Source organism: Poecilia formosa, unplaced genomic scaffold (assembly GCF_000485575.1).
Source record: "Poecilia formosa unplaced genomic scaffold, Poecilia_formosa-5.1.2 Scaffold38, whole genome shotgun sequence".
NCBI lineage: Eukaryota > Metazoa > Chordata > Actinopteri > Cyprinodontiformes > Poeciliidae > Poecilia > Poecilia formosa.
The window spans coordinates 747,656-774,013 of record NW_006799977.1 but is presented as its reverse complement, the minus strand read 5'-3'; the positions used below and the strand labels follow the sequence as shown (position 1 = coordinate 774,013).

General features: G+C 37.0%; 2 protein-coding genes across 2 annotated transcripts in view; both read right to left on the bottom strand.

Moving 5' to 3' along the window:
• Nucleotides 1-11,498, bottom strand: part of ap1m3 (adaptor related protein complex 1 subunit mu 3) — a 39,912-nt gene extending 28,414 nt beyond the window's left edge. Inside the window, exons 1-4 of the mRNA XM_007550830.2 lie at nt 11,279-11,498; nt 3,220-3,376; nt 2,551-2,618; nt 1,984-2,114 (exon numbers count right to left, since the gene is read on the bottom strand). Coding sequence (XP_007550892.1) covers nt 1,984-2,114; nt 2,551-2,618; nt 3,220-3,376; nt 11,279-11,320 — 398 coding nt within the window. The 5' untranslated portion in view covers nt 11,321-11,498. The remainder of the gene's footprint in view (nt 1-1,983; nt 2,115-2,550; nt 2,619-3,219; nt 3,377-11,278) is intronic.
• Nucleotides 11,499-12,499: 1,001 nt separating this feature from the next.
• cunh1orf210 (chromosome unknown C1orf210 homolog) lies at nt 12,500-23,198 on the bottom strand. Its single transcript, XM_007550829.2, has 4 exons — nt 22,999-23,198; nt 15,191-15,680; nt 13,994-14,188; nt 12,500-13,319 (listed from the first exon to the last, which is right to left on the bottom strand). Exons 2-4 carry the CDS (start codon nt 15,237-15,239, stop codon nt 13,120-13,122), a joined length of 444 nt encoding a protein of 147 aa, XP_007550891.1. The 5' UTR covers nt 15,240-15,680; nt 22,999-23,198; the 3' UTR covers nt 12,500-13,119.
• Nucleotides 23,199-26,358: the final 3,160 nt, after the last annotated feature.

Here is a 26,358-nt window from a genome sequence, read left to right as displayed (position 1 = left end):
ACAATTATGTACAATGGTGTTTTGTCAATCACATCACCTCAGTTGAAAAACCTGAATCTTATGACTAACAAAACATGTGAAAATAATTTTAGCATGACTACTTTGCAAGCCACTCTAGATTCATGGGTATATTTTTATGCATGAGGAACTTATTCTTTCCTTCCCCACCTACACAATAACTCTTGCCAGGTATGCAGTGTAATATTGTAAGTGTTCTTATTGCTGCTGGGTCATAAAAAGGTTAAAGAACTGAAGTAACTCCCAGAGACAGACACAATCAGAGTGTGTGTGTGTGTCTACGGTCTGCAGGGATGAGAGAGTGTTTGTCTCCATGGAGGGTTGGGGAGCTGAGCTTTTCTGTCTGAGAGTCTTAAGTGTGTTCAGCTGACGGTGCCATTGTGTATAAGTGCCAATCGGAGACGGGTGATTATCAGCATCATTCAGTCAACACACACACACACACAGTACACATATTCAAGAGACTGAACATCAAGCTACATGCAAAAGTCGTTACACATAAGCAGCTAAGTTATACAATTGTACTCTTTAATGAAAATCAGTGAGGATAATGTGCAAACTGAGGCAATGTCAGAGAGTTGCTGCATGTTACAGAACATAAGTTGGGTCTTATCCTGGAGACAAATGCCTTTCTGAGAAGGGAATAGAAGACAAAGCAACTCTGTCTAAAACCAAAAGCGCAGGAACAAAGCGTAAGCGCTTCTCACCTTCCTCACTGGTTAAGTTCTGCGTTTTACTATGACTACAGTTTAGGCCGATGGCTCTCAAAGCCTAGTCGTTAGCTACACTAATTCCCTCTGCTGCTTTCTGGCATCATACCCCAAAGGAGTTATCTCAAAGTCTCTTTATCCCTGATGGAAAATACAAGTGTCACTTGAACATGTGTAATTAGATCGGAAATTAGAACAAAGTGTTGCAGTTACTGCTTTTAGAGGCTTAAAAAATATAACCTTATTAACTTATCAGCCTCATGTTTAAATTAAAGGAAATAATTTCTGTGGAAACATTTGTTAGATATAATTGCCAAATCCTTGTTATAAAGACAGGTAATTATGTTACCCTTCCCTTTTGTTTCCTGCTGTGAATTGCTGTTGGGATATTCTGAAAATGTGGTTCCAGAATGCATTTGTGTGTTATCTTGTGCAAAAACTGAAACACCACAATAACTTCAACACAAAATGATTTCGACACCAAACCAGAAAACGACTTCAATTTCCACAAAAACCATATTGGTTAAGAAAACTTTAATCACCGAACCACTTTGAATGCCAACTTACCTGGGAGAAAGAAGAGCCAATTAATTTTGAAACATTTTCAAAGCGGCAACACAGGCGTTGGAGGTTCAACCCCACTAGAACCCACATGGGGGATAGTAAATATAGCAAAGCGAGAGGCAAAAAAGGTGATCACAAATCCCCATGCCAATTACTGATCAGAGTTTAAAAAGGGAAACTTGTGATAACTGTCCAGCTAAGATGTGAATCTCTAGAAGCTACACGTCTCTCAAAAGTGTACATACGCCACTGTGACTGTGTAAAAATGTGTTCAAGATAAATCATTTCACTTTACATGGCACATACAATTTAGGAATCAAGAAAAAGCAAAAAAAAAAAAGATAAAACATAATAATGAGCCAGATTTGGAGGCTAATATGTCATGAAAAAGTGCACTGATCTGGTCAATAAGTGTTCACTATTTTTCTCCACAGACTTAGATAAATCTCTAAGGTTGTTGTTTACAAACTTTAGGTGAAGTCACCGATTTTATTTTTGTCAAATAAAGTCAGCGGAAGCCCAGTGGACTGATTTTGTGCAGAAACCCATCAGTGAAAGGCTTAGAATCACTCCAAACACAATCCAAAGCGGCTTCGGCCTGTCGTTATATTTAAAATGTCACCTCAGTTAAAAGGAACAGGTTAATCCAAGGACTTTAGTGGAGTCACAGATTGTGCATCACTTTTCTTACTCTTGTAGGATCTTGCTCTCAGTTGTCTGGGGGAATCCAAAGTCCATCACTTCATCCATCAGTTCATACACTGTCACAAAGTTGTCACGGATACTTTCCTCCTCCAGCTCCTTAAAATACTCCTTAAATACCTGCAAAAAGAAAAACGAGTTGGAGTTATTTACATCAGCTCAGATAAAGAACATGGTGTGTCAGGTTGCCATACTGTGTGGGAGCAGATTTTCCCTACAACAGGGTAGCAAATTACCCCTGTTGCATAATTGAATTTACAAGAACAAGCTGTAACAATTATAAAAAGATAAAGATAATGAGGGAAAGAAATAATAGGGAGGACCTTTGGGCAGGGAGATGGAGATAACAAATGTAAAGACAAAGATGACACACTTAAAACAAAACATACATCCACAATGCATTGTGGGATGAATGCACAGATATATGGAGTTGGCTGCCAAAGGGGGAGGAGCTTCCAAGTCCCGAAAGACCACCCCCAATCCGGCAGATGACACAGCACTAAAAGGACTTCACTGGTATTAAAGTAAAAGTTAAAGAACTAAAAGCATGACTCACCTGAACTATTCTGTAGAGAAAGGAGTACACCAGAGCAGCGTTGGCATTCTTCTTTGTCATTGCTACCACTTATGAAGAAGCTATTAAGAAAAGACACTTTTCATCCAAAGGTTGCACCCAAAATAATTATTTTCACTTATCCTTTGCAAAAGAACAGAAGTTAAAAATTGCACATGCAACATTATATAAAGTCACCAGAATGCATCTGATTCAAAAACAATTATTAAGAACACAACCCAGGGTTGAAGAACAGCTAGGATGTAATTCAATGCACTGGGAATAGCAGTTACTCCCAACTGCAATATGATGCTGAATTAATAATGTTCTAGGAAGACTGACTGTATAATCTCAGAGTAGAAAAGGGGAGGATATTCTGCACAGTAAATCACACTTTGCTCACTCTGATTCAAGATATGCAAAGACAGACAGTGAGAAGCTCCGGAGCTGCTGGGTACACAAACGTGGAGCACAGGGCCTCCTGTGGTTCTGTTCTGGGAAGATAAAATTTACCCGCATCATAAATAGAAATGACTGACAGGGAGGGGCTGACACTTTGAGGTGGGATTGTCAGTCTTCATGAGAAACTACACCCATTGGTGAATTGAGACATCCACAGTGAAGACACCTTCCACACAAAACATCACACAGAAATAAACTCGCATTGGATACAGTAAAGGTTGCTGTGTTTGATCCAGAGGAAGTGTGAGGAGCCATGGCTGACCAGCGGTGTCATCTCAGCCTCTTCCTCCCTCTTCATCAATATAGGCATGAAGTGGTCAATTTCATTCATGTCCATGTTTCCCATGTAGTTACGGCAAATCAAAACCTGGACGGATAACACAAGAGCAGAGAGGGAGAGGAAATATTATGCAGCAACCATTCAGTCATTAAAGATTCATAGCTTTGGCTGAGATACCAAACCTGCACTCTAGTCTGAAGATGCTTCAGGAACCTTTGGCTGACAGTTGAAAGAAAAGACAAAAAAAAAAAAAGAACTCATCCTCTCTCAGTTTCTCTTGCAACAAAATGTGAAAACAGTGTTTCATGCCTGAACGTTTTCCTTGAAGTTTTAATGGACTGATGGATATCTCAGCATGAATGATGAATGGCTTCCTTAAAGGAAGAATCAGAGCAGATCCCAGGAAAGTTCACAAGATGATTGGGGTCAAAATTCAAAGAAACCACGCTGCGGAACTTTCTAAGGGAAAATACAGGGTAAAAGTTCAGCCATGCAACATCTCGGTATGCTGAAGGTGTGTGGATGTTGGCTCTTTTCCCTCAAGATCAACAATTAAAAAAAGGAAAACTCCAACAACGTCCACATTTACTTAATGAAAATCAAAGCAAAAGTTGTTGGAGGCTTTTCCATGCCTGAGCTCCAACAGACAGGATTAAAACAAAAATCTTGATATGAAAATAATTCAGAATCTTGGCATGTGCAGCATGCATCAGACGTTTAAATTAAAAAGTATATTTACCAAAGAAATTACATCTCAATGACTAAATTTCAGCACAGCTGGATTTTCAGCAGCTCTACAAGTAGTCTTCTGGCTTAAACAAATTAGCTTTAAGATTAAGATTGATTGCCCATACTACATTGTTTTAAATCCACAGTTGACTAGCTCAAGGTAGCAGACAGTACGCTGGCTAAAAGGTCAGAAATCCTGACAAATTAGATAATATCAGCTTTTTAAATGTTATGGTACTTTAAGAGCAAAATGGTACAATAACTTGAGGAATAAGCACTTAAAAACAGCTACTTAGTTTAGCAGGCGCTTTGCGACAGTTGTCACAGTATATATGTATAAAATAAAATTACCAATAAATTGTTATTATGTTTAACCAGTTATACTGTGAAAATCTCATACAGGTCCATGTTTAAAGAAGATAAGCCAGGACAGTTTAAAAATATATTTATAGCAAAACCAAAATAATAACAAGAATGCAAATTCATAGTACTTTGATGGAACATCAGAAACAATATAATTATCAGTGGTACATAATCAGTAACAAATGAACTGAATTATTTACACAGACGTCTGATTGAGGACATACTTAATAAGTAGTATGAACGACTATGCAAAACAGTATAAACAACAAAATCTGAGTATCAAAAATTGGAACCGAGTATCAAGACCTGTTGTGTGGACATAGCCTGAGAAAATAACTTCCCAGATTAGTGTTTCCTAACCCTGGTCCACAGGGATGTTTTAGTCCTGGATGTTTTATGTGTTTCCCTGCATCAACACAGCTGATTTCAATTGATAGTTGATTAATGGGCTTTTCCTGAGCAGGAATCCTTGGAATTAGGTGTGTTAAAGCAGGGAAGCATCTAAAACATGCAGGGCAGTGTGCCTGCAGGACCAGGGTTGGGAAACACTGTGATGGACCATGGAAGGAGATTAAGAAATAAAAATTCCTCTGCTTTGGGGGTCTGTATCTTTCTCTCACACACATGAACACGCAGACACACACACACGCTGACAGACACACAACTCTCCTCTGTCTTTAATAGAGACTTTGTTGTGGAGAGGTCACACACGGCCAGGTACAAAGGTAGAAGGAAATAAGATATAAAAAAGAAATTCCAGCCAAGTAATCCGAGGATTCGGAGAGGCCGATGCTCAGGTACTGTGAAGAAAGATGGAAACCGCAGAGTGAGCAGTTCAAAGGTCAGTGGAGAAAAAGAATGACATATGGACAGGTTGTTGCATCAAAAAACTGCAATACTGAATACTGCCAGTGTGTAGAGATTTACTTTGAAGTTCTGAAACCAAACTAATGAAAAACAACAACATTCTTTCTCTAAAGAAAGAATGTTGTTCTGGAGTCACTGCTATCACAGATCATCCTACTACAAAAGGTTTTGGAGTTACTATTTTAATGAAGTTGATATGCATTGCAATGGGATAAAAAAATACTGGAATCATGGAAATACTGGCTCCATGCTAGATTGTCTAGTTAATCTGTGTTTTAAAAACTGGGAGATTGATTAATAATGTATATAAAACTCTCAGGGCTCATTATGAGCTTTGACAAGTTTCCCTTATCACCCATTTCCCTGCTGTACATTGAAAAGTACACAACTGTCATTTACCAAACAACTGCATACTCTGGAGAGGTATTAGTCATCTGATTCTACAGTGACTGAAAATGAAAGTGTCAAGCTTCTTTCTTGTTAGCAGTGAAGAAGAATGTAACCTGCTGCAAAACATCCTAAATGTGACTTTAAGATGAGGAAGACGTCAACGCCGTGTGTTAGTTTGTATGAGTGCCACATTAAAAAGGAAAATATGATGCAGTTTTGAGCATTCAGCAAAGGTAGAGTACATCAAACAGAACACTTTCCACAAACAGTGAGCATAATGCAAGCCCCAAAGTCTAACGACTTAATAATCCAGGATTCATTAAAATCTAGAGTGGATTTTTCCCCCCAATTTGAACCACTACACTACCTGTTAAAAAACATACTATATCATGATGAAAATTTCACAAACAAAATATGAAATCCCAGTAGAGAGCATGCCGATATTTGGAGATTAATAATGTTACATATAATACTTTTTTTTTTTTAATTTAGGAATTATTTAAATATTTGACACAACATGCTTAATGTGTTATACCTGCCATACTTTCAGATTAACTACAAATCCTATTCAGAGATAAAAACTAAAAAGGCAAGAAAACAGTTATTTTCATATAGTGCAGTTTATTCCTGGGTTTACAGTCCTCAAATGAAAAAAAAAGTCCTAAATTAAAAAATCTAAGGTGTATTCAAAACTGCCTCTTATTAAATCATGTGTATCTAAAATTGTAGATAATCTAAAAGAGATGGAAGGGAGGGAAAAACAGCATTTAGAGGGAATTTGGGGCAGGAACACACACGACAATGGGTGGCTGTGTCCAGAATGTGAAATCAATACAATCCACTCACTACTGACCTCAAAGACAAATAGGGACCAGAAAACCCTCACTGGAGTGTTTGACCCGAAGGCAAACTAGACAAAAAATAAAATATCTCAGCAAAGCTAATGTCAGTTTGGATCACCCATCAACACTTTGCAACGTAAATCATAGAATAAATCTCACTGAGTTACTTCAATACCAGGCTGATTATGAAATAAGCAAAAGAGCTGTTGGCAGAAAATGTAGTTTGCTTATGAATGGGATACTGTAACCCTAAGAAATTTAGATATAATGCCACACAGTTCCTTGGTCAATAGAAACCATTTAACATCAGGAATGGTCACAATGCCTCCTTTTGATCCCAATCTGAGATTCCAGCTCAAAGTGACACCGACAGCTCCATTGTTTAGTAATAGGGAGTATGTTAACATGCAAACTACTATCATTGTTGTCTGGAAACAAATTTTACTACCTTTTGTCCTACTTTAAGTATTCTGACCAAAACTGCTTCTTTGTGGTTTTACTAAACCAATGTTTGGAAATAATTACGTTAAAGTGATTTTGTACACCACCATTGTTAGAAAAAGGAAACATCAAGTTTGGAGCAACCATTAGTTTTCCTGAGGAATTACAGTGGAGCACCTACTTATGATTTGCAGATTTTTCTGTGGCTCGCAGCTCCAATTTATTAGCAGAAAATTCACCCACTATAGCAGGTTTTTGAAAATATTCAATCAAATGCTGCTTTGGAAGCTGAAATACCAAAAAGCGATGATACTTGAATGCTATTGGCTGGCATTTGCAAAGCAGCCAATCTAGAAACCCTATTCATTTTCCTTGGTGCTAATTGGCTGTACCTTAAGAGCAGAAATAATTAAATCTGTAGACTATATATTTGGGCTGCACAGTGGCGCAGTTGGTAGAGCTGTTGCCTTGCAGCAAGAAGGTTCTGGGTTTGATTCCCAGCCCAGGGTCTTTCTGCATGGAGTTTGCATGTTCTCCCTGTGCATGCATTGGCTCTCTCCAGGTACTCTGGCTTCCTCCCACAGTCCAGAAACATGACTGTTAGTTAAATTGGTCTCTCTAAATTCTCCCGAGTGTGTGTGTGCATGGTTGTTTGTCCTGTCTGGCCCTGTGACAGACTGGCAACCTGTCCAGGGTGTACCCTGCCTCTCACCTGAAATGTGTTTAGAAGAGGCCTCAAATATTCGTGAATTTTAGCTGTCCGTTGATGACTGCAGTTCCTAGCCCCTGTGAATTTAATATATTTTGTGTAGCCAGATGAGTCAGGCTACACAAATGTGGGGTGTCTGAAGGACTGAGTCTGGGTTTAATTTAGCATTTGACAGAAAAATGAAAGGATGGAAAAATGTCATGACATCTCTATAGTAATGAAGGCCTATCCTGGGCTCTATGGCAGTAACCGATTTTGAAGTCACCCAGAATCCATTTGGGATTTTTAGTCTGGAATCGACCAGCAGCTTGGCATTTCCATCCAAAAAAAAAACAAGCATTGTGACTAAAAATGAAAACATCACAAATTTAAAACATCATATACTGAGGAACCAATAAACTTAAAGTTAAACTTTTCAGCTTGCATTTTTTGAATCCAAGTCTCTAATGACTCCTTTAGTTATTTTACACTTACTATATGACCACGTTCATCTGCTGGAGACATCTAAATGCTCACAATAACCCTAAACTTGAGCTCAAGTAAATTACTGTATAGAAAAATTCTATTGTGAAGCTCTAGGAACAATTGATGCTGTAATGATTTTAATAGCTTGACATTTTGGTACAACAGTGGGTCCCAGAAGCATTCCATGTTCAGGCTGGTGCCCAGGAGGTATGGTGGAAAGGGGACGGCTTTACGGTGGAGGGATAAAGGGCAGATGTGGAGATTGGCTTCTGCCTTCTTGTGCATTTTAAGGAATATGTCTGAAAGCTGAAATGGGCAGGTTGTGCTTGACTGATTTTTTGTAATGTCTTCAAAACTATGTAAATACTCATTCAGAATTCAACCTTTTACTCCAGTTAATTACACTTTTAATTACAACTAAAATGCATATTTGCTCTACGAGCACTAAAATTTAGAAACTTGTCTGATCAGGACATTGCCAGAGGCACAGTGAGGATGGAAGGTGAAGCACTGCTAAGTAGCCTGAGGGCAGAGATAAGTAGATTGAACGAGGGGAAAAGAGAAACCTTTAATCTGTACAATCAGGCTATGAAGGACGGATCTTTCCCCCTTATGGGCATCGTTGTCAAGCAGAAAAGGCTATTCAGCAATTCCTTTTGTTGCCCGTGTAGTGACTCCAGGACTGTTTAATCATCAATCAAACTGACACACAGATTTTGGATCAATCATGAGGTCTGTAAATGTTAGATATGTCAGGATCCCACAGGTTAGTTTGTATTATCTGTATTTGCTTATTTGTGGTGGGTCTTTTGAGATTTAAAATCTCATTTATAAGGATGTCATGGACAAAACCAACACTAATATATTCAGATGTTTTGGTCCAGTCAAAACCTGAAAATATATACACCCCAGACAGTTTTTTTTTTCCTTTTCTTTCCCCATTTTCATTCAGAGACCAAAAGAATTTCTGGGATATTGGTAAAACAAAAAAAAAAATCTCAAGAAAAACAGTGAGTTTCTGGTCTATCAACATCTGACTTTGATTGCACAGTTCACCAATCAATGTCTGATGTTGCAGTGCAGAGGTGTCCAAAGTCAGTCCTCAAAGTCTGGCATCTTGCATGTTTCACTTGTCTCTCGTTGTTACTACCTCCTCGGCATATAAAGGGCAGACATTAAAGAAATGAATCCACATAAAATCAAGGAAAAAAGCTATAAATATAAATGTTTTTGCTCTCTAAGTTAAGCTCCGCAGGTTTTCTTTGGGCAGTGTGACTTTAAGACAAACAGTGGCGGGTTTGCAGTGCTGACCAAACAATCCCAGCAGGCTGCGGACATTTTTGTTCCTATTCTTAGATAAATTAAAAGGAAATGTGAAATGCAGGTCTAAAATATACATAGAAGTTAAAACAATTAAAAACAAATACATAACTTAGACTAAATATTATGTAGATTACACTAGAAGTAAGTAAGATATTCCAGAGCATTAAAATGAACAAAACTTGGCATTTTAATTGAAACTGAAAAAAATATGAGCTGACAAAAAATATCCAGAACATATTTAATATGACAAAATATATTCTAACAAAATGAACAACAACAGACAAAAATCAATATAACTTTAGGGTTTGACACACCTCTTCGTATCCATGTGGGCCTCGGCCAATGGCGCACCTATGCCTCCTGTTTTTACCACAGACTGAACAACCACCCTACACTCAGAGATTTACGGTATGAGGCCGTTTATAAGCTTTATAAGGACACAATCGAAAAGAGAAAAAAAAACAAAAAACAGTTCTCACAGGAAATCCAGGAAGTTTTGGTGTCCTTGTCACAGAGATTAAATATCCACACTGCAAACCGAAATTCTCTCCTCACTGAGTTTCTTTGAAGCTCGCTTTTTTGTTGGGAGGGGGTGTTCAGCTCCTGATCTGACCCGTTGAGTGTTTGGTGCTAACCTTTGACTCTTTTTATTGTCCCTGTTAGTCCATAGACATGAATTAGACCTAATTACCCTGTATTCTACTGATTAAAGAAATAATAGCCGAACAGTGGATCCTAAATAAGAAATTACTCATTACCAAAAAAGAGCACATTACTTTCCTCTATGTCTTTCTTGCTTACAGAGTACAAGTGGAAATCTAGGACAAATAGTGTAGAGCTAATGCTAACTGAACTGGTTCCTCCTTAAATTGTACAAACTTTGTTTTGATCAGCGATCACCAAATCCTGCATAAGTCACTGTAGCAACTTTTACATGGATCCGTGCTCCAACTGACCTGAATATATTGGGCTCATTTCTGCAGAGGCTATTTCAGTCATTCATGTGATTGAAGTGTGTTGGAACACGGCTGGATCTGAACGTTTCAAGACAGTGGCCCCAAAGTTGTGTTAAATCTCATTAGCATCTTAAGAGTCAAAATTAAGTGAGTCCAGGATTAAGTTTGTGTGAACAACCTGAGACAGGAGAAATATTACAAACCTACTGATCAAACCAGATTAGGGTGGAGTTCACTACACTATGCACACCCTCAACCCATCTGCTGCAAAAATAAGCAAAACACATTTAAAGGTTTTTGTTAACTATCAAACAAGAAAACATGTGCAAAAGATCAATGGAAACAAAAATTAGACAATTAAATTGGACTTTTAGAGACAAGGAAAGCAATACAGAAAAAAAAAAACGAGGGAGATTAAATCCTTGATCCAGTGGAAAGATATTTTCTCATGACTAAATTATACGTAAAAACCGAAATTATATATTTTCATGCACACTGAAGTACTTTTCAATCGGATCAATTGCAATTAAAAGAAACAATAGCTCCAAGAGATAAGTTCAAAACTTTGAAATAGGACACATCACACATAATAAGGGCTGCATCGCTGAACAAGAACAAGCCCTCTGTGTGTGTACACTCAGCATCGATAAACGAGTTTGGCGAGTTGGCGTTCTCTTCCTGTCTGTTTTATGTCAGTGTTACAGCCCATTTAGCCTTAATTCACGAACTTACTCTCTTGAAACACAACTATGCCGGAAATTTTCTAAATGCAGTAGAAACAAGCACGGTGAAATAAAAATATATACTTCAGCAGAGGCGCTTTCTTTAGTTTAAATAGTCCTCGTATCGCAGGTGCCGCGCTGTTAATGTCAACTTCCCCACCAACAAGTCGCCAAAAACTTACCTTTCCCTTCAGGTCGAGGATGAATATCGCCGAGGCGGACATCTTGCCGGAGAAAAAAAAACCTCGAGAACAAGAATGAGGCAGGATGATTTCTAGGTCTACTGTAGGATATGGGTCATATAAATGCAAGAAAAAGTCGCTCCCATCATTCTCCTCCTCCCTCCTCTGAGCTGCGCTCTGTTCAGTCGAAGCGTTTCGCTGCAGCGCCGCTTTCCGGAGCGTCAAACTCACTGCGTTTACGGAAGTACAATTTCCGGCCGCAAAATGAGTTCAACCAATCTATTTTCATCATCAAATATGATTAATTTTAACCTCATCACAATGTTGCAGAACGCTTAAATCAGTTTTGTTCGCCTGGCTTAGCGCTTAGTGATGCTTTTTCAGTGCAAAGGAGCCGTTTTACACTCTTAACAACTTAAATAAAAGGCTGAAAAGGTTGTGGATTTTGAAGTGATTGACGAGATACCTCAGATCCAACAGATATGTAAAGATGTAGAACTAATGATAATGATAAACAGTTAATAAAATGCGTCCTTGTGAAATTGCTTGTGTTAAAGCATGCAAGACTTTGGGCATTATTATTATGATTATTATTATTATTATTATTATTATTATTATTATTATTATTATTATTATTATCTATTTTCCTGTCTTTTTCCCACCAGTGGGCTGACAGTGTGAAATTCAACGCTTTTGTTTTGAAGGCAAAATAGCTCTGCTTCCGGTTTTGGTGTGAACTTGACGTGCCGCTCTTCCGGATGCAGCCTCGCCTGACAGCTCCACGCAGACCTGTCAGGCTGCTCTCATCAGCTGTGTGGCCTCACACAGAAACGCTTCAGGGCTCGACCCAGCGCGCAGTGCCAAGCTTCATTACTGTTGTTTATGTCATTGTCGCGGAGTTTAAAAGAGAAGGTGAGTGATTCGAGTTGGTGCTCGTTGAAGCGAAAAGTCCTAAAGTTAGCCCTTCAGTAATTTCAAATCAACTATTTCTGTTCGCAAAAGGTTACAGTCACAATAGATACTTTTAGGTTTTAGGAAATTAACTCTTATAAGAAGCTTTAAGAAGAATACTGAATATTTTCTTAGTACTTGTACTGAAAGCAACTATATCTGAATTTATGATGCAGATTTTATGAGCATTAACCGAAACGTTTGCACACAACACATGCGAGTATTTTTTTTATTTTTTTTTAACAAACTCACATGATGTGGATTTAAAAATAAAAAATAGAAGCCTTAACATGTATTTCAGCTATTCAAAAATAAAAAAAACAACACAGACAAAAATAGCAGAAGACAATGTTCATGGTTATGGCCACATTATGAAGTGTCTGTTGACCTGACAATTTTCAAGCAAAGTGCCACATTGGAAATTTAAGCAGAAGGAAAAGTGTAATAGAAAATAATGTTCATGCAGCCGGATAACATTTAAGAAGCTGTGGGATTTCAGAGACAGATGAGTGACATGAAATGCATTTTTAGTGTACTGTGATCTATTTTTTTAAACCCTTGTTAAGTTCCTCTAGTTTGCCACCCGAAATGCAACCAAATATTTCAGGGGATTAAATATTTGCTTCTTGCAATGTTTCAAGATAGCCAGTGCTTCTCTCTTGCTGATTTTGACTTTTACATGATTGCACGCTCTTTAAAATATTTTGAAACTGTCAGCAATGTGAATTTAATGGTCCTTCATAGCTCACATTCAGACCTTCCAAACTAGAAGGCATGTGTAATAATTAATTTGAAAAACATTCACACCAACTGCAAAGACAAACAATGGAGTAGAGATGGTGTCTGGGAGGTTTCTGGTTCAACCAACCATCCACATGCATCCAGAGACTCTAAGTGATGCTGAATTCAATCACATCCATCTCTTCTTCTGTGTCTTCCTCCATGTCCTTGGCTGCTCTCTCAGCCCGGGCTCTCTCACTGGCCGGGATGTAGTTGTCTTCAATAAAGCCGTCGTCATCCTCCTCGCTCACAGGGGGGAGGCAGTGAGGGTCCACTCGTCCCCTGTGCATATCAAACTCTACATCCATGCCTGCAGCCAGGAATAAAACAAGCATCAGTTAATTAAAAACAAAACAAAAGGTTCAAGAAGTCATGCTGACTGACAGGATCATCTGTCTGATATATTTTTGCTCTGAATTTTTTTTTTTTAGTTTTTGTAGTTTCATATTTTTAGAAAAAATGGAAACATCCAAGAAAATAATTATTTTTTTTTAATTCCACATGGCTTTATAAGCAAAGTGAGAGTTAGAGTCAAATCTTACATTTCCCTGAAAGGTCGCCTCTTACTGCATGCACTAGTTCCAGGTTTCTTTATTGAAAATATTTTTTGTTTTGGTTTTATGTAATATCTGTATTATTTGAAAAACAAAGTGCTGTCTTTTTAGATGTAAGCCATAATCTTAAAAAAATAAATAAATAATATAAATAATTTGTTTGTAATGAGTTTCACATTTTGATTTGAATTCTGGAATTGATCATTGATTTATCATGATAATGTGCTGGCAATGTTTTTAAGCTCACTTGCTCCTTTAGGAATGTGAAGGATGAAAAAAGCGGTTTATGCATTTCACAAGATGTAAAAGCCTTGCATTTTTCCCCTTCTACACTATAAAACCAGCCTTCAAACAGGTTATACCTTTATAAATCATGCCTCATGTCAAAACGTTCAGCAGTTTTCTATTAGGTTTGTGTTTAAAAACCAACCTGAAGAGTCAGAATGGCTAACGGTATCAGGCTCCCTCAGGCGCGTGTGCCTGTAGCTGGCCAGGTAACGTCGGACCACCTGACATTTGGCGAGAAGGGTGAGGAGAAGGGAGACGGAGATGGCTGTGGCCAGAACACCAACCAAAAACTCCCAGTTGTGACTGGGAGGTTTTGGTATGCGGGTTATTGTGGTGTCTGTAAGAAAGCATCACAGAAAATCACGTACTTTGCAATATTGATGTGCTTTGGAAAACGTGTAACAGTAGAAAGCAGTCATGGGCTTCAATTGTTGTTTATCCAAACAATGGTAATTTATATGTATATTTTAAATTTTTGATGTATATGTCATAAAGTAAGACAGCTCTGGCCCTCCCCCCAGCTGATTCGGTTTACTGCTGATCAGCTAACTGAAAGAAGAGTTGAAGCAAATCCAACAAAAATCTGGCCCAGGACTTGTGAGAAGTATTATGCTTCAGTTGATCATCTACTTTATGTACTTTGTGCAGATTGGCTTGTCGAACAGGCAAAAAACGCACAAGTAAATTCATGAAAGGATAACTGGGTGTCCACACAAAAATTACAAGAAAACAAGCAAAACAAAAACATGAAGCTTTCTACTTACAAATGGTCACAACAAAGCATGGCTCCATAAGAAAATCAATTTTATCACTAAGGCTTGTTTAAATCATGTGCCAGAAATGATCAATAAAAGGCACAAGAATATGTCAGAGATTTTTGTGTTAATGCCTTAAAAATCAGAGGTTTACTATCAGAACCATTAATATCTGTTTTAAACAATGGGGGATGCTCAGATTATGATGTCATGACTTTGGAAACTTCTGAAAGGTTAACGGACCCATTTGAGCTCATTGGAGACACAGCTGCTTGTGTTTTAAGGCCACACCATAAGCACACTGTGTTCTTGTTTGGCACATTAGGAATGGGAAAGTAAAAACGAGTCTGCCAAGATATCAAGAAGATAACTGTGGAGCATTTTGGCAAATAGAAATAATTTTGGTAATTTTAATTGACCTAAAAAAAAAAGAGAAGTTTGGTTTGGTTTAACTTGTGTGTGTAAACTTCTGATTTCTGTTGTATGATGGATATACTGTGTCTTATATAATGTAAATAAATAAATAAATAAATAAATAAATAAATGTTTTTTGTTTAGGAACAGACAACAAACCTTTCTCTTACCATTAGTTGTTAGTGGTGGTATGGATGTTTGATTTACTGATGATGCCATTTCCTGATGATTTCTCTGTCAGAGTCTTTTTTATTTATTTATTTCCTGGTGAATTAGGCCTTTCGCTTGCTTTGAGTCAACCAACTCTTGCATGAAACGTCTCGTTGTGAGAATATCTCCCAGATAGGTCACTTTGTGTTCTGCAACACTCGTAGAAAACTCAAAATCATGCTTTTCATTATTTTCTTTTTCAGCCGTTTTGTGTTACATTCTTCCCAGTAGGTAAAAGGTTGAATATGATGATTGGAAGATGTTGCAGGGAATGCAACTCCCCAGATGAGGGGAGTAGTTGGCTGGTTTATCTTTGCCGGATCCGAGCTGAACCTTTGGAACTCCACTAGGTGGCAAGATTGAGGGACAAGTGACCTGCTGGTGTTGACAGATAGGTGGAGACAAGCTGGAATATAAATCAGACTCCTTCTGAAGCAGTCAAACCAGGTCCTGTAGAAAGTAGAGTAAATAACATATTAACTTTTTGCTTGAACATTTTAACTTTTACCTGTTTGCATATTTATAAGAAGGGTTGGAAAAAAAAAATCTTCTCCAGTTAGACTCCCAAAGCTCACAAGCATTTTAGCTGGAAATGCTAATGTTTTTGTGCCAAAGAAAGCAAATCTCATCAGAGTCGACACAATCAAATGACCTAAATGTGTCACTTAACACAAAAAAAAATAAATAAAATGTCATAAGAAGAAGTGATTTTATTCTGAAGCCATTAATGAGGACAAACTCTCTGGAGTTCACCCAAAGCAGGAAAAGTGTGTCGTAAACAGGAAGTCCCACATTCTGCTGAAATCCTTCTTCTAAGGTGTTTCTGCAACAAATAAAAACTCACAAATTTGTGTGTGTGAGTCGCCTGAAGGATCTGAGTACATGGCTTCCCACAACATAGACGCCGCAGCCTGGCAGGATCTTGAAGGGCAATAAGAAGGAAGCCTGCAGGCATTATTTGTTTTGCAACAACAAATATCAAAGTTTTTCAGATTTATTTCTTGTTGAAGCAGCGCTGAGGGGAAATGTCCTCAAATTAGAAACACTGCAGCATTTGGCGGTCTTTCTTCCATTTTGGTTTGTTTAGCACAAAACCAGGAAATGGAAAATCTTTAAGCAGTAAACATTTTCCCCTCTGATACAGCTGAGATAACTTTGTAGGTTTTATAATGTTTGACTTTCAAGTTTACAGAAAAAAAAATCATCACAAAGAATTAATGCATTTTTATTAAAAAAAAACATCATTCAGGACACTCAAGGATGCTGGGCAGTTACAAAACAAAGATGCAACAGAAGTAGCAAATAGAATAAAAAAAAAACACTAAATATTTTTGGTAACACTTTATTTGAAGGGGGTTGAATAAGACTGACATAACACTGTCATAAACATGACATAACACATATCATGAACATCAATAAGCCTTCATGAATATTTATGACTGCTGTCATAAAGCGTCATCCGGTAAATTATGACACTTTTAATACAAAGCTGACATTATTAAAATGTCTTTGTTATGACAACTTGACATTAACTAAGAAATCATTACTGATATAAATTTGTTTTAAAATAATTACTGACTGCACTTTAAAAATGAGGTAACTTTATGTTATTAAAGGTAAAGTTTAAACAGTAATGATTTATTGGTTTAATGATTTATTGGTTAATGTCAAGTTGTCATAACAAAGACATTTTGAATAATGTCAACTTTGTATTAAAAGTGTCATAATTTACCGAATGACGCTTTATGACAACAGTCATAAATATTCAAGAAGGCTTATTGATGTTTATGTCATGTTTATGAAAGTGTCATGACAGTCTTATTCAACCCTCTTCAAATAAAGTGTTACCATATTTTTTAAAAAGGTTAAGATGTTAATCTATAAAGATGTGATCTGTGTGGTTTCAACAACTGGACTTGGTTTGATGCTCTCTTCACCTGTCATACACTGACTTTGTGCTGAAACCATCATGTGTGTCTATTTACTCTATGCAAATATAAACCTGTGAGCTGAAGATCCTTATGTAAAGTTATTTAAATGTTTCCTGGACATTTGCATCCATGAGTGTGCAGGAAACTTCCCTGTATGTAAAGTACAAACAGATGTACAAAAAAAATCCCGTCTGACAGGATTACACAAGCTTCTTTAACTTCTAATGATCTCAGTAAACATGAATATTTGTTTGCATAAGAGCTGTGGATCAAACTGTTTAAAAACATGTTTCTCTTCCTGTAGATGTTTTGGTTTCACATTTTTAACTATTCTTCTTTTTAAGGTATCTTCTGATTGATATTTGAAGTAAAGATGCTCCATCCTAACAAGTAAAACCAGATGTTTACATACAGTGTATGAAAATTAACATATTTTTTCATGCTACAGGCTTCACTTTTACATCAGTTAGCACTGTCCAGATAATTTTAATTTGCTAAGTGGCAGATTATTATGAAACAGATCATTTTTATGATATTTTGTATTGTAACTTTCTTCAAATTCATAAGTTTAAATGCATTTCTTTATTTCATACAATGTCTAAACTGGTAAACTATTGTGTTTTTGTGTTTTTCCACAAATTCATAATAATTAGAAATTTTGACCCTTTCTTACTGACAGAACTGGTCTAACAGAGTTCAGTTTATATGCCACCTTTGTGGTGCTTAAAGTTCAGACCACACATTTGACTGTTGTCTGTTAGCCACTCAGTAGGTTATTTAGCTCTGTCTTTAGGGTCATTGTCCATCTGAAAGAACCACATTTTGCCAAATTCATTGCTGATGCCTTCTGACGTTGCTTTAATCGATTTAATGTTCTTTTCTTCAGTTTGTAAAACACACCAGTTCCTTCAGCAGCAGATAGCTACAACATTATCCTGTCACCGCCATACTTCATGGCTTTGGTTGTGTCCCCAGATTTGCAGGCTCCCACTGTTTTCCTCCAAATGTAATGATAATTCATTTTGGCTAATTTTGAGTTTTATCATGTCTCATGACAATATGTCCATTTGGAGACAATAACCTGACTTTATATGTTGCTTTTTGAATAATTACTTCTTCTTTTCTGAGTGACCTTTCAGCCCATGTCAACACAGAACTCAGTGGACAGTAATACTCTCCTAGTAGCTTTAGCTTGTATCTTTAGAGAGTCATTTATGTAAGTTCTGGTGTTGAAATGCACATTTTTACCAAAGCATAATCACCTCTGGGACATGGAACCCACTTCTTTGCTTTATAGTTTGACGCCTAAATGTTCCCATGGCTTTTAAATTTGAATATAACTGTTTGAACATATAAATGTGGTGCCTTTGTTGCATTTGAAAAATGTTAAAAAGATGAATCATGTGGAGATCCAAAATTCTTTCACACAAGTCCGATGCGCCACAAGGAAGCTGTACTTGAGATGCAATTTCAAGTGCTTCCACAGCTGTGCTTCCATCTAACGCAGAGATTGAAGTTTAGTTTATCAGAGGCCTTTAAGGTTGTGGCATCATCACTTGAGCTTCCCAAAATTGTTTAAAGGGATGGAAATCTGCCTATAAACTTCTTACTTTGAAGAAGTCTAAACACAAGTCTCTCTTTTCTTTATCTTGTTATTGAATGAGGCAGTGAGAAATACAGTTTTATGTCTTTTCATTCTGTGTATGTGAATGTGGCGTTTCAACTGCGTGTGTAAGATGAGACGAGTTAAAAAAAATCCCTCATAAATATTGGGGGTTTTGTACCACTGCCAGCAGTTTTAGCATGATAGGACCCATGTGAAGGGCGTTGTCTGTTCATATCCGTACTACTTTTGCACAACATTTAATTACTGACTTCTCCATGAGCAGATCTTAGCAAGTGGAGCTGGAAGGAATCATGTACACAATATTTGAAATCTGTGTATATTTTACTGATTATAGTGCAGATTGAAGGTTTTGGCCTAGATGTGTTTTGGGAATTTTTTGAGTTGCAATGCCACTACTATGAAATTACTGTATAAATCCCCAAAAATGTTGCATGTCTTTTTTTAATCTTCACCTCATTCTAACCCTTCGACATCGCTAAAGAATGTGCCGAAGCTTCTGTTGGGCAGTGTCGTTCTGTGATTTGGAGTTTAAACTGTAATCTAGGACCTCAAAACTTCGATGATTCTCAGCAATCAGCTTTTGTGATTCTTTTTCTGGATTCTCATTCCCCTGTGATTGCAGCACAAACTGATCTCTGTGTGCAAGGAGCTTAAGCATGGCATGGATGTTGGCAAGGAGTTCTTGCCTTTTTTAAAACAACTTGGGTGCTAAGTTATTCATATACTATAAAATCTCTCACTTAAGTGCAAAATAGATATTAAATAGTGGGATGCTTATTAAAATTGAGGCTGTTTTTTTATGACTGAGGAAGCATAATAAAACTTTGTGTCTTTAATCATTTTTCTGGTTTCTGGTTTTAGTTCAAAGGAAAGGAAGTCATTATTCTAACAAATTGTTATTACCTTTTATTTGAGCTCAACTCATCTTAATTCATAACATATCAGTGCTTGGTCAAGGTTATGCCATCGTACTGAGTAACTTCTGGAATCATTTATTCATGCCCAGGGTTAATTTTTAAAAGTAGCTTTGCTGACTGAACTTGAAGGCCCAAAAAAAGAAAAAGATTTTGAAAAAGAACGGTCTCACAGGTCAATCAAAACTTTCCATATCATCTGATTACAATTATGACTGTTAAATGTTCTGATCAGATTAGTTTAATGCCCATGTGACACATAGGTCTTTGTGCTGTAATAGCATGTAAAATTAGCCTATCAGAGTAAATGCACTCACTAACAGGCTGATCCCCTCGGTTTGGCTTTGAATTTGGAACACCAAGTCAAGGTTAAAAAAAAAAAGGCTCAGTTGGTCAGTTTTACTTGCCTGTAGTCCAGCTGCAGGTCTGTTCTCTCCACAGTTATTTAAATATTCTGATTTGCACGTCTGCATATTGCTGTCTCTTCTTGTTATAGTAAGTTGTTGCATGTTCTCAGAGATTTAACTGTTTAGATATCACTGACAGCGGCTGGCAAAGAGTAAAGAAACTATGGTCCTCTAACTCATGTTTTTCTTCTTACAATGTCCTTCAGCCAAATTTTGTTTTGTTTTATTTACATGGTTTTACAACAGGATAATTTAGCGTTGGAAGGAAAATAAATCATGATGTTAGTGTAACACTCTCCTGGTTTCTCCATCATAAATTTATGAGCTTTTTTTCAATCCCCACTGTGTGTCTGTTGCTTTCTCAGGCATGTTTTAAGGTTTCGGCACGTCTTGTTCACTTTCTTGACCCTGAGGTGATTTTTCATTGCGAGAGGGGTCCGGCAGCTCAACTCCAGCCATTAGGCCTCTTCCCCTTCATCTTGTCCTGCCATTCTCTGCAGCACTGTTGGCTGTAAACAAGCCAACAGGGCTGCCTTTATCTCTTCCTGTTCTGTCTTCACATAAGCAAAGCAGGACAAAATATACACATCAGGCAGAGCAGGACGTGGACCAGCGGGAGATAGAAGTATGCATTTTATGTGTGGGTGTTGTTCCTGTGCAGCTCTTGTGTGCTTCAATACGTGAATCCATGTATGTGATAAAGGCTAACTTTGCTTTTTTATTTATTTTTTCCTGCACTCATCTGCAAACAAATTTTGTAAAAGAAATCCAGTTTATCTTTGTCATTCTTTGTTCTGTTGCCCTGAATTGAATTAAGGTTTAAGTGTCTGTTGACTCTAACAGTGACAGAGGGTGACAAATGTTATTTTTGTTGTTAAGCTGAAATGAACCTCATAGTGTCTGAGTGTAATCAAACCATATGAAAAAGACCAAATAATTAGCAGTTTAATTTTATTCAAAAATTAACTGTTCCATACAATTTGCCTAAGACTTTGCGGAAAATGTGTTTTCTTATATAATTACTGCAAGTCAGAATTATCTTCTTTTTTATCTGATGTGTAAATATTCATAATTCATGGTTATTCAGTATAAATGTTGACCAAGAAGCTAAGAAACAAAAAGATTTAAGAGAGCTTCAGGCTTTCTCTTCTGTCCCTCCACCAAGTTCTGCACTTATGTTTGCTTTGAAATGTACAAAGAGAGTCAGGTCATGGCATTGCAAGTCAAAAGATAATAGACAGGCACATAATTTTTGAACCCTGAGCAACGGTTAACAGAGACTGATAAGTGTCTGTTAACCTAAGAGCTGTTGCACTTAGAAAAAAATGTCAGATTTTTTTTCATTAAAGTTCAAGTAATGAGTTTTCAGATGTCTAGTGATTTCCATTTTATTCCAGACTGACTAGTGTTACCAGAGTCCCACAGTGTATACAATAAGCATGCAATAAACTTTTATTGTGGGTTTACTTTAGCAAAGAAATACTGAAACTATCAGGTTTCACCTGTTTATACAATCTGTAATGGGAAAGTGTGATCAAGTAAAGGTGAACTGCTGCTGGTGCATAAATGTTATAAGTATAAACAGTTGATGTCCCACATGGTGGTCAGTGTACGTTATTAAAAATAGAGGCTGTACAAAGAGCTCTTTAAAAAGAACACAAAACAATTATGTGAAATGATTTCCAAATTGATGTATTTCCTGTTTGATTTGAAGTGTCACCTGCCAATTCCTGTTTCTGCAAATTCCGAGAAAAAGAAAAAGAGAGAAGAAAACTGAGCTACAGCTTTGTTTTATAAATGTTTTTATAAAGGTAGCAGTTTTTTTTCTAGAAAAAAGCATCATTTACAAGGTCATCCAGATTTATGCATCAAAGCATATGTCGCTAAATATTATTTCATATTTATTAAACTCAAAAAATTGTATTAAAGAAAGACATTGCATTATTCATTTAGAAAACAAAAATCCTTGGTTTGGTTAATTTGGTCAGCATTATAAAAGAACCAAAAGACTTTTCAGGATTTAATCATCTGATCACTGATTAAAGGAAACATGAACATTATAAAATACATTTAAAAGTTTTTGCCAAGTGTAAGAAAGTTAAAATGTTTCCTTAAACTTACAGTTGTCTAAAGTGTTAAAACCAAACAGGCAAATCATAAAATGGCAAAAATAACAGAAACAATAAAGTAATGCTGTCGGTTATTGCTTAATATTCTTGAAGGCAGATCTGAAAACTGTGCTCTCTTAGTTATGAGATTAATTTGTCAATTTACTTTAAAGTAATATTGAATTTCAGTCACAGTTTACATTCCCTATTACTATGCATTTAGCTTCTTCTTTCCTGGTACATATATTGGATACAATGACTGAATCAGAATCTTAAACCATAACTGAGTAAAACTTTATTAACAAGAAAGTGGAAATGTTGCCACTTTCTTGTTAATAAAGTTTTACTCCTAGCTCTGTGACTTTATTTCCATAGAAAATCATGGAATAAAAGTAAGTTGGCTGGTATGTGTTACAGCACACATTGACTACAACTAGGGATCAAAAATAAGTCAGTCTGTTTAACTATTTGCTGTAAAAATGTTGTAGTTTTACATTAAAGGAACAAAATATGAAAATGTTTTTTTTTTTCAGTGCAAGTAAGGCTTGTTATATTTTCTCAGCACTTTTTTAAAGGTCATCAAACCAAATAGCTTATTAGCTTGACTACCTTTGAGTGCTTTTATATTGCCTAAATCAAATGTCATAAACTTTACATTTACGCAGTTTTTGTAAGTAGCCTCGTTATACTTGTATTCAGGAGAGAAACATTTACCCAGCCTGTCTTAAATACTGCTAGCGAAATCCCTTCTAAAAGCCCAGTTGTTTACAGTAGGTCTTACCTGGTGAGCTGGTCATCAGAGTCCCAGCGGTATCAGATTACACCTGCTCTCTTCGACTTCCCACATACTTCAAGTGAGCTTTAACATTTTCTTCTGCTTTTGCCTGTGACGTAGAGAAGTGCTGTGCAAAGGTTGATCTTTGTTGTGCTCTGCAGCTCATTCCAGGAATAACATGTTAATGAGTAACTTTGGTTACCAAGGTGTGCTCCCTCTTTCACCTCCTCCTGCTCTTCCCCGGCCAATGAGATATTAGACCTGGTCAGTGGCAAACCAGGAAGAAGTTAAACACGTAGTGAAAGCAGTACGTAACCCTTCACGTTGTAACTACCTGTAAGTGACACAGTAACTAACCAATCTAAGTTGTTTATTACAAATGTTCTGTGCATGGACCCATCCATAACCTGAAGAATAATTTTGTTTTATATTTGCTTTAGTTATTATTTGTCTCCTCTTCTTCTGGGTGTGTCTGTTTGCATGTAATTGCCTCAGGTGACAGACTTTGTCTCGTGAATTTAACATATAAACATTTTCTCCTCCGTCTTGGGAAAGGATGTGTGACTAGATACTTGCGGCGTCTAGAAGTTTTGTTTATATCAGATCCACAGATTGAACAGAGAGAAATGCCTCTGAGGTTCTGAAAGGAAAAGCGATGTGACCCTGAGAACAATAGTGCCACTTCCTGACCTTCCTGTATCTTTACGTTTAATTCCCATACCAATACTCCCTGTTAATGTTCCAGGATGCTTCAGCTGCATGTCTTGTGGAAAATATCAGGGACAAAGATGGGTTGAGAATCAAAAATGATAACTCAGCATCATCTGGAAGATGCAGGAGTTTCAGAAAGGCTGGTAGCAAAGAGGAAACAATGGAAGCTTGTTCTTCATCCATGTAATTTTGAGTATTGTGTATTGCAAAATACTTTTTTAATTAATACTTTTTAAGAAAAGATTATTTGGAAACGGTTGCTTATTTGCCCTTCTCATAAGTGCTTAAGGTCAAAATACTGTTTGCTGTTTAAAAATCAACTATCAGGGCAAAAATATATTAAATGTATAATCTCACAAGGTTCAGTGATAGAACCTGAACTGATTTTATACATCTGTGACATTTGTGAAGTATTAACTAAACTAAAGTGTCTTTTATTTGTAGATGACACTACTATTTATATTTTGGTAACAGCATAATGAAAATTACAGTGGGTGAAATGTTGTTTTTTCTTTGTAGGTAGAAATAAAACAATATTTGTACATTTTGGTAGCAAAAAAAAGGACAATTAACAGATAATAAACAGAGTTTCAAAAAAAGTATGCTTAAAGTAGAGGCTTTAGAATTAATTTTGAATAATGATCCTAATTAAAAATATATAGACTACATCAATAGAAAAGTATACAAAAGTATTGCAGTTCTGTTTTTTTTTATATTTCCTTAAGTGCTTCATATGTTATGCTGTTCACCTTTTCTTCCATAGTTGAGTTTTTGATGTGATTTAAGGGAAGCATGATATGGGAATAAAGATTCTTGAATCGGAAATAAAGTTTTAAAAAGGATGGTAAGCGAGTCCTTTGCTGTTAACCGAATAGTTCAGTCATGTGAAAACCTAAAAAAATGTCTTTTGTTTTAACTTGGTCAATGTTTTCTAATGCAATGCTCGCAAATAGAGAAAACAAAGACTGTGGATGTTACTTTCCATGGTAGTGCTAATATACTTTCCACTGTGTGCATCAAAGCAGATATTTGGTGTTTGCACTATTAAAATAATCAGCTATTGAGCTATAAGTGTTATTAGAGGGAGTCTCAAGTATTCTTGGGCGGTTGTGTTCCCTAACCTCAGCGAATACCAGAGATCCACTGTAGCATGAAACCTGATGCCATTAAAATTACATATAAATGACATTGACAACATATTTTGGTTTTAAATTAAAATACAGTACTTTATTTTGCAAAGAGAGGATAACATTGATATTTTTTTTTTAATCAGAATCAGATAACACTTTTAAAATCAGTGACAGATAAAGATGTTTAATTAATCCTCTCTTAGCTTTCTGGATGGTTTAGGATCATAATAAAGACTCAGAATCTGTATAAAATTATGTTGCAAGGACATTTCTTCCCCCTCTCCCCTCAACACTCCACTCACTTCTGCTGAATTGCATTGTTTACTCTTTGCTCTGCAAGAAAAGTGCCGGGGTCTGGGGTCACGGCTCTTTTTGTGAAGAAGATGGGAAAACCTTACAAGGTCTTTAAAAGAAGGGGGAAATAACAACACGTGCTGTGCTGTACATAACAATGGACAGTTGCACTTGAGGAGGAAAAGCTATGTGACAAACAATCCTGTGTCTGGCCATTGGTCATCTAGAGGAGACAATCCGAAGCTCTCTGGAGGTTTGCTGGATGGTAACTGCCAGTTTTCTTTTGTGTTTTTTTTTTTCTTCCCTAAAAACATTTGTTCCCTTCTGAAACAAATCTAGGTGTGAATTTTACAAGGCGATATAGTTTCACATTTTTTACATATTTTGGAGCTTATGAGTCCATGTGCTGTGGCCCTGTCAGGAAACAGGAAAATATGAGACAGGATTTCTACACATCTGCTTCAAATCTATATGTCTATGAATAAAACATCTGCATCTGCATTTTTTTTTCACTTTCACCCCAAAATTTATCTCAAGGGCCTCATGTATTTGTGGTTATAGGAAAAAAGATACGACACCCCCCTCTTACATGTAGAGTTTCACCTGTCATGAAAAGTCATCGGATCTTTGCGAGATTTAGAAATTATTTAATGTAAGCTCAAGTGTACAAAACACACAATAGACTCCTGCCAATACTATTCAAGCAAGGAAAGAGTTAAAAGGTCTAAAAAAACTAAGCCCACCCTATGATTCAATAGCTTGTAGAACCATTTTTAACATCAGCTGCTGAAGTAGATGTTTCCTGTATGACTTAACCATTCTGTTAAACTATTTTGGAGAAGGTACAGCAGTGATTCACCACATAACAACTCATCATCACGGGGTTAGAAAAATGCCATACATCATAACATAACATCAGAGTAGCTGTCTACCTGATGTGAAGGAAGCCTGGCAGTGAAGCACAGGAGCAGCATCCCTCAAAGAGACACAAGGAAAGATGCAGAGCACAGATCCAAACCCCACCCTACCTCACCATCACATCCCCATAGAACAGAGGATCTGGTCACGCTGGTGGCCAGGTGCCCACACAAGCCTCAAGCATTGCATCATCAAACTCTGAGTTTGATGGAAAGTCAAAGGAACCAGCTTAGCACAGTGGAGACTGCTGTCAGGGGCCCCCAGAGCTCCCACAGGTGGCCACCCTCAGGTGGATGCAATCCAGGGGAATTCA